The 8334-nt window shown below is 55.9% G+C and overlaps 1 protein-coding gene across 2 annotated transcripts; it reads left to right on the top strand.

The window, feature by feature from the left end:
• The first annotated feature begins 293 nt into the window (after nt 1–293).
• Nucleotides 294–8093, top strand: CCDC134 (coiled-coil domain containing 134). Of its 2 annotated transcripts, XM_040061988.2 has the most exons (8): nt 313–390; nt 885–942; nt 4439–4555; nt 5371–5492; nt 5638–5722; nt 5907–6088; nt 6315–6386; nt 6745–8093. In XM_040061988.2, exons 3-8 carry the CDS (start codon nt 4453–4455, stop codon nt 6868–6870), a joined length of 690 nt encoding a protein of 229 aa, XP_039917922.1. In that variant the 5' UTR covers nt 313–390; nt 885–942; nt 4439–4452; the 3' UTR covers nt 6871–8093. The 2 variants fall into 2 exon arrangements, with proteins under 2 accessions (XP_039917921.1, XP_039917922.1); XM_040061987.2 differs by lacking the exon at nt 885–942 and having other exon boundaries at nt 294–390.
• Nucleotides 8094–8334: the final 241 nt, after the last annotated feature.

The raw sequence follows: 8334 nt of genomic DNA on the forward strand, positions 1-8334 counted from the left end.
ATGTCGTGCAGGGATGCTGTGGAGGAGGTGCTCTGCTCACCCGCCTTGGCTGATGGGGCTGTGGGATGGTCCCTTTGCTGTGGGTTAGAAGGGGCGGTGGGGGCTAAGCCAGGATCCTGGGGGATGCAGATACGCTACATGTCCCATAGGGATGAGAAGGCTTCTTCCAAGTCACGAGTGACCCCTTCAACTACAGGCCTAGCCCCCGCAGTCCTGTTCCCTCCAGACCTTCTAAGTGTCCGCCGGTGCGCGGTCGGGGCGGGGCGGGGTCTCAGGAAGTGACACGGCGGGGCGGAGCGGCGAAGCGGTGGCGGCGGCGGCAGTAGCAGCAGCAGTGGAAGCATGGCAGCGCGGCGGGCGTGAGCGCCGGCCCCGGCACCCGGCCCGCAGGTGGGGGACCGGCCGCGCCGCTCGGGAGCCTTTCCCGCCCCGGGAGTCCCAGCGGGGCTGGGGGAGAGCTGCTCGGCCTTGGCGGGGCAGGAGGGAAGGGCAGGAGCAGCCCTGGGGCCTCTCCGGGGGCACCGGGGGACGGGGCGGACGTGGCCGGTGCTCCCCGAGCGATACCCCGGGGAGCCGGGGTGACCGATGAGCGGGGCGGGCAGTGCGGCCCCGGGACACCTCCCTGGACCCTGGGTTAAAGGGCTGTGCCCGACGGGCTCTGCCTGCCATCGCCGCCTGCTCGCCCCGCGCTGGAGCCGCGGGAGGAGCGGACCGCCGCGGCTCCTGGAAGCTGCCGTCCTCCCCGAGGGTTCGCATCCTCCCGCGTGCCTCCTGCTACGTCCACTTGACACGGCTCTGGCTGGGTTTCCCGCAGCGCGGCCGGGATAGGCTCGGCTAATCCCCTTCGCACTCCACCGTCCCTGTGTGATTGCCTTTACTTTCAGTGGAGCCTGCGGGAGAATCCTCATCTCCTTGTGCCAGCGGCCACCCGAGCCCCTCAAGGTGCTTCTTGAACCCCTCTGGCACGGCGGGAGGCACGAGGGTGGGCTGGGACGGACCCATTCCTGCTGGAGATCACAACAGGAAATCGGGGCTGCCAAACCCTGTGGTACTCAAGCTTCTGGGCTTGGTGCTTGGGAGGCTTTGGTGATGAGCAGTTGTAAATGGCCAATGCTGTTTCAACTGAAGCAGCTGATTCTGTAAGCCCCATATAGATATGTACTCCTAGAGAAGTCTGAGCAGCGGTGTTTCACTTCTGAAGCTTTTGGTTCACCTGTAACAAGAGATTAATTCTCATCTGGTTGTTGGAGAAGCACCTCAGGAATGGATTTGTGGGGCAGGGAGTTTTCATTCCTTGTTTTGCCACAGCATGCTTCTGGTGAAGGATGATGCTTTCCCCCCTGTATTTCAGTGCCTGTAGAGGGGAAGTGGGGGGATCATACAAAAGTTTCTCCTGGGAACCAAAGCATTGCAGCATGGCTCTCCCTTGCAAGCTCATTAAGTGAATATATCTCAGGGATGCTTTATTCAGATGGGGCTCCTGCAGGAAAATTTATAAAGTAATTGAAAACATTTTAATGGGAAGTACTAACCATCGTGGCATCTGTTGTCATGTCTTTGGAAAAACACATCTAAATTAAGAGGTTGGGAGACAGTGAGACAGACTGATGGACTTGCTGCTGAAACAGCCAGTTGGCCAGGGCTGCAAGGCAATGTTGGTGGTGCTCCTTTCCATCTGTAGCATCAGGCCAGGCCCTGGCTTCCTGGACTGCTCTGGGATCATCAGGCAGAGCTGTCTTCAGTAGAAATCAATTCAGGGAGGAGCAGGGAGGGAAGAAAGGAACAGCTCTGCAGTGTTTCTGTCTCATCTCTCAGGGGGTGCGAAGACATGAGAGTTCATGGGGAGAACATGGAGGAACATGTGCAAGGAGCTTTGGCATCTCTGCTGTTTCATAGTGTGGCCTGGAGAGGAAGGAATGTCCTCTGCTGTTAAAATGGGGTGAAATTGCCAGAGCAGCAAATGGAAGTAAATCTGAAGTGGTCCCACCTGACATCAGCAGCCCTAAGTTCCCTGTGGGTGAGAGAAACAACTGGGCCCTGCTTACCAGCATGTTTTAGCCCTGATGGACCATGGCAAATAAATAGCTTCGATGCGAGAATGAGTGCCAGCAGATCAGATGAAAAGGTGATGGGCTTCTGATGTGGCGTGGTTCTCCAGTCCTCTACTTCTGACCTTGTCCCATGGGACAATCTTTAGGGCTGGTGTAGGAGGATCTGAATACCTTTTCATTGAAACCATTGACCATCTCTACCCCAGCATCTGCTGTTGTGTCTCTGAAGAAGCCCATCACTGTTCCAAGACCTGGAAGCAGCCAGGCAGGCCGGTGGACGTTGTGCTGCAGCAACTAGCTGGTTGGCAACTGCTTCGGCCAAAAGCTGTGCTTTGCTCTGCTGCTGCTTTGAACAGGGGTTTTGCAGTTTATCTTCCCCCGTGTAGCACCTGTGGAACATCCTCTGGCCACCCAGCTCCAGTGTTGGAAATGGGAGATACTGCAGCCCCTGCCCTAACCAGTTATGGTGAGACTGCCACAGGCAGCATGGCAGAGCTGTTGTGGGCAGCATTTCTGCTCTTTGCTTCCAACCCGGTCTGGAGGCCACTGGCTACCTCCAGTGTCTCCTTCCAGTTCTCCATGAGCATGGCAAATAGCCAGCCTAGTCCTTATGGTGGTATGTCTGATCTGAGGGGCAAACAGGAGCCTGGGTCCCAGGGCACTCACTCTGTGTTTTTGCATTGCTGCGCTTCCTCCTCCCCAAGAGCTTGGGAGGTAGTGAGCAGCTGTGGGGGCTCTGCAGAGGGGAGACCTGTGCCACCTCACTGAGCCAGCCCCTGGGTTGCGGTTTTTGGCAGGATGAAGCAGTCTCTTGGAAGCTGACCAGGCTGGTAGGTGCAATGGAATATCTGTTTGCCTGGGCTGGAGAATTTTCCTTACAGCCTTGGCTTGGTGTGCTTCGTCGCATTCAGGGTGGCTGGAATATGGCTTAACCCTCACACCACAGCGGGACGAAGAGACAGACCCCAAGCCTGGCATGGGGGTTTGTGCTGCTGTGCTGGCTCTGCACTATGTCAGAAACATGGGGCATGTTGCTGAGCTCACACCAGAGGTGGCCTCGTCTTCTTCAGTAATGCCAATTGTATTTACTCTGGTCTGTTCCTTTCCAGGGGTGTTGCCTTTTACAAAGCACAACAGTAAAATATTTCAGAAGGTTTCTCATGTTATTCTGACACCGTTCCTCTGTCTTCACCAGCAGTATGAAGATGCTTGGCTTGGCTTCAGCAGGAGGCACATGGTGGGAGCTGTTGCCAATCCTTGCAGGGATTAGCAGAGATTTGCAGCAGAGCTGCTGGTGCTGCCTGCTTTGCCTCTTTCATGGGCTTGAAGTTGAAGAAATGATATTTGTTTAAAAAAGATAAGCAACAAGAAAAGAACAAGAAGGGATTTGGTTTTGTTTCAATGTTAGGGCATTACAGAGACAGATTTGGCTGGGCAGGCAAACGCAGACTCAAGAAGGCAGTAGGTCATAGGGCAAGGTCAGCTCTGGTGGCCTTACACATCTGCCTTTCCTTTGGGAGCAAGAGGTGGCTCAGGCAATGCCTCTGAGGGAGGTGTTGTTTCTGTAATTGCCAGTGGCCTGTGCTCAGCTCTGTGAAAACTTCATGCCTGAGGACAGACCACCTTGAGTTCTGCTGCCTGGGGACTGAGCTACTGCTCCCCTTTTCCAGGTATAGACTGCGCAAGAGGGTCCTCATTTTCAAGGACCTTTTCCTCCAGAAGTTGACTTTGAGGGACCTTTGTGGTCAGGAGCAGCTCTACCCAAGAGCATCCCTGCAAAGCCTCAGATGCTGCCTGGGAAGGGACTTGTTTGGAGGGAGGGGGAAGTTAGCATCAAGTCACCCAACTGTTGTTTTTTGGCATGGGACCCGCAGGTGGCACCCAGCTTGTAGCAAGGGAAAGGGTCCAGGTACCAATACCCCAAATGGTGAAGAGAGGTCGCTGAACTGGTTGCACTGGGAGAGATGGTTTAAGGAGAGATGGACAATCCCCTCGGTCATCCTTCTCTTCCTTCCAGACCTGCTGTTGTGGTTGTTGGGCTCCTCTGCCTCACAAACCCAGCAAAAAAATAGCTGTTGCTTTTGGAAGAAGGGGTAGGACTTAATTTTTCTGCTGGGTCAGATGCCTTGGGGCTGGCAGTGAAGGCAGGCAGAGAGAAGAGGGAGACCAGGCCTTCACTTGCGGGGGAGAGCAGGCTGGCTGCAGCATCACCATGTGGCTCTGCTCTGGCCACTATTCCTCAGACCCCTCATGGGGACAAGGGAGAGATGGGCAAGGACCCTGGTGCCAAGGGCAGTGTTCCATCGGTCCCAAGTGGCTTGTGTGACTTCTCCTTTTGGTAAGTCTCCTCACTGATCATTGGTTTTGTTGGTCTGTTTTCTTCCCAGCTATAGCAGCCAACATGGATTTTCTCATCATCTGCCCCTTTCTGCTGGCATTGCTGCTGTCCCAGGGCAGCTTCACAGACGTGGAGAAACAGAGAGTAGACTCTGGCTTGGAAATCTGTATCCTCTGCAGCCCGCCCCTGGTGGCCACGTATACAATAATAGCTACAAAGGCTGGAGGGAGTGCATGCACAGGGAAAGGGTCATGAAGAGACCATGGAAAGGGGCACATGGGAGTGGAAAAGAGAGGATCCAGAAGCACTATGAAGTTGCTGCTTTGTCCTTCTGTGCATGCTCTTTAGCCAAGCTCCTGGGTTTGCTAACCAAGTGCCTGGGTTGATGCAGTAACAGAAATGGCAGTGATGCCTGGTGTTCTTTCTGCTCCATTGTGCTGGGCACTGAGCACATTTCCCAGTTTACTCTTGGAAGTGGCATGGCCAGCCAGAAGGCAGAACGCATCTGCACTTCTCAGTGCTTTGGGATTGCCAACTGGGATAGTGGAAGAGGACTCCTGGGCTTGTGACACTTGGTCTCCTCTGTGCAACAGGCACTTTTTGCCCCTGAGGAGGTGGGCTAATGCCTTCTTAGCACACAGCAGCATCCCCTGGTGATCAGGCAAAGTATGAAAAGATAATGAGTATGTGGAGACACATGAGGAAGGTGGCAGCTCATGTTCCTCCTTCAGCCCATCAGCCAGAGCGTGGACTGGCAAGTAGAAAGCTCCCCACGAGCTCTCAGCATTGTTAAGGGCTCTGCTGGGGCGTTTGGGCAAGGGATTCCCTGGAAATCTGTGTTTGATCCTGGCTCAGGTGCTGCCCCTCAGCCTTCAGGCACCTCATTGAGAACTGGGGTGGGGCTGGTGTGGTGCTGGGGTCCCAGTGGAGGGGGGAGGGCAGAGTGGGAGAGTGTTGATGGTGCCCTTGACAGTGCTGCAGATAAGAAGCTGTTTGAGGTGAAGCGCAAGGACCAGATGAATGCTCTAAAGAACTTGATCGAGCTCAATGACATCAACCAGCAGTACAAAATCATTGACATCATGCTCAAGGGACTCTTCAAAGTAAGCCACAGTGCAGGCTGCACTCTGAGCCCACAAGGGGGGGCAGAAATGGGAAGGGTTGGGGGCTTCTTGGGAGTGTGTGGCAGCACCTCCTGTGTGCAGGGCTGGTCTGGCAGGACAGGGCAGTAACCAAGGGCTCTGGCAGGTGCTGGAGGACTCCCGTGCTGTGCTCATTGCTGCCGATGTGCCTCCTGATGGGCCCTTCCCTCAGGATGAGAAGATAAAGGATGGTAGGTCCTCTCTGGTTTTTACTCCCCTCCTTTTTCTGACACTCTGGTGCACCACAGACGTTCTTCCTGGGATTTGTGCTGGGGTAGGTACAAAACCCCTGTGTATCCAGACCAGACCTGGGCTGGTCCCTGTCTGTTGGGGACCCTATTGCTGTACTGATGGGGTTTGTGGCTGTCCCCACAGCATACTCCCACATGGTGGAGAACACTGCCTTCTTTGGGGACGTCGTCCTACGCTTCCCCAAGATTGTGCACCATTACTTTGACCGCAACTCCAACTGGAATAGCCTCATCCGCTGGGGCATCGGCTTCTGCAACTTGACGGGTGTGTTCGAGCAGGGACCCCACTCCCAGGTCCTGCAGCTGGTATGGCTCTTCATTCCCTCTGCTGTGACCCCCTCTCTGCTGCTAGGCCAGTGGGGTGAGGGTTTTAGGGTAAAAGGCAGGCCCCCCCATGTCTGGGGGCTGCCCTTGAACTGAGGGATGGGGGAGGAGCATGGATGGGACCGATGGGAGAGTCGGGGACCCTGATCACACATTTGGGGGATGTAAGTGGAAGGCACCACTCCCCAATGAGGTCTCCCCTTTGCAGATGTCTCAGGAGCTAGGAATCAGTGAGAAATCGCCTGATTACCGCAATCCCTTTAAAACGGACCAGTCAGAGGTAAGATGGCAACGCCTCACGGGCTTCCCCATCTGTTTCGCAGCTCCAGGCAGCCGGCTGGGGAATGGAATGGTGGCTTGGGGGAAATGACCAAAAGCCCCTGTCACTGAGTAAGCATGGCTGAAACACAAACACTGAATTCCCCATCTGTGGTCTACTTTGGGCACCTGGTGCCCTCTCTTCCCTTTTGTGGCCACCTGCCTCGCGGTCAAGACTCTTTTTGCTTCATCTGTGCCGCATCTGTGCTGAAAGCTCCCTGGCCTGTGAGGCTTGTGCATTGGCTTTGGTAGATTTGGAGGGGTTGTGCCTCTGGGAGTCTGTGGGCACTCCCCATGCTGACTCTTTGCTGTCAACCCAGTTTTTCCCCAGTGCTGACACCTTTCAGAAGGCGTTGCGGGATGAGGAGAAGAGGAGGAAGAAGGAAGAGAAACGGAAGGAGATCCGCAAGGGCCCACGCATCTCCCGCTCACAGTCAGAGCTGTAGCACGCTGGGACTTGTACCTTGCAGTGGGGGTGACACCACTGGGACACAGAGTGGCTTGCTCCCTTCTCAGCAGCCTTGGGCTGGTGCCTGGCTGTTCCCTTTCCGTTTGTGTCGTGGGTTTTGTTGCCTTTCATTTTTGTTCAGTGGAAGTTGGGTGGTGGTGCTGGTGGGTTGCCCCAAAGGGGCTAAGGTGGGATACCACTTCTGCAGACATAAAGCACAGGACAGCACTGGGGCCATCTCCTGGTCAGGGTATTGCTGTATGTGGGGAAGTAGGGTGTGGGGGACATGCCTCTGGTGGAGGCCAGGGATCCTTCCGCACTGCAGCACACACCCCACGCCAAACGTGCCTCCTCCAGCATGGGTGGGCTGGGGAGTGCATCACACCAAACAGCCTCATGAGCAACGCTGCTTCTCTCAGTTTTGCTTTGTGTTTTGTTAAATGGGTGATCTCATTGGCACCCCCCACTGGGTTCTACCTGGTCTCTGCACAGCTGCTACCTTTGCCAGATCAGACCTCTCCTTTTCCCAGTGGCTGTTTCACTGATCAACATGTGTTTCATTGTCCTGACGTAGTTGAAAATGCAGATGGCAGCTGTACCCGGCCAATGGCATCCCGTGGCCACGGCAGGTCATTCCTGCAGAGAGGCAAATGCCCGGTGAATTTTTGGACAGGAGGAATTTAAGTACTTGGCCTCTTTTCAGCCAGTGGATGGCTGTAATGGAAGCAGAGCTGATACTGAAGATGCTGGGGAACCAACCCTGAGCCACTGAGAGCCTATCCTGCAGCCCATGCCCCATCCCTTCTCTTTGGGGCTTGTCCTTTCTAAATGAGTCCCCAACCACCCTTGTCAGGGAACAGCCAGATAGCGATAGCAGGGCCAAAGTAGGGAGGGAGCCAACCTGAGAGGCTGCGACCCTCCCCCGGGTGTCTGTTCTGCCGTGGGGGCAGAGGCGAGGGGCTGGCCCCAGGACCCGACACAGGCACCCTGTGATTCCTCACCTGTGCTGATGGCCTCGCACCAGAGCGGGCTCTTGCAGAGGGGTCTTCCCCAGGGAATGGGCGCTCTGCGCCAGGCTGGTGGCATCACAGCCTTTGAGGAAAGGGAAGCGTCCCGATCTTTTTACCAGCAGAGCTAAGTCCCTCCACTGGGGGGAGGGGGTGGCAATGGGCGCATTTGGTTTTTCTTGAATAAAATTGACTTCATTTTTCTTTTTTTTAAGTAGAAGAGTCCGGGCTCTCGCTCCCGTTCCTGGTGGGAGCGGGTGTGCGCCAGAGAGCGTCGAGGCTGGCCCCTCGGAAGATGAGGGTCCGTGGGCGCTGCGGAGGGAAGGGACAAACCCCGTGCTCTATCCGCTGCCGGGGTCTTTCCGCCGTGCGTCCCGGGGCGCGAGTCCTTCCCCGGCCGCGTTTCCCGTGGGCGGTGTCTCCCCGGCGCGCGCGGCGCCGCCCCCTCATGAATA

This window comes from Hirundo rustica, chromosome 4, assembly GCF_015227805.2.
Source record: "Hirundo rustica isolate bHirRus1 chromosome 4, bHirRus1.pri.v3, whole genome shotgun sequence".
NCBI classification, from domain to species: Eukaryota; Metazoa; Chordata; class Aves; order Passeriformes; family Hirundinidae; genus Hirundo; species Hirundo rustica.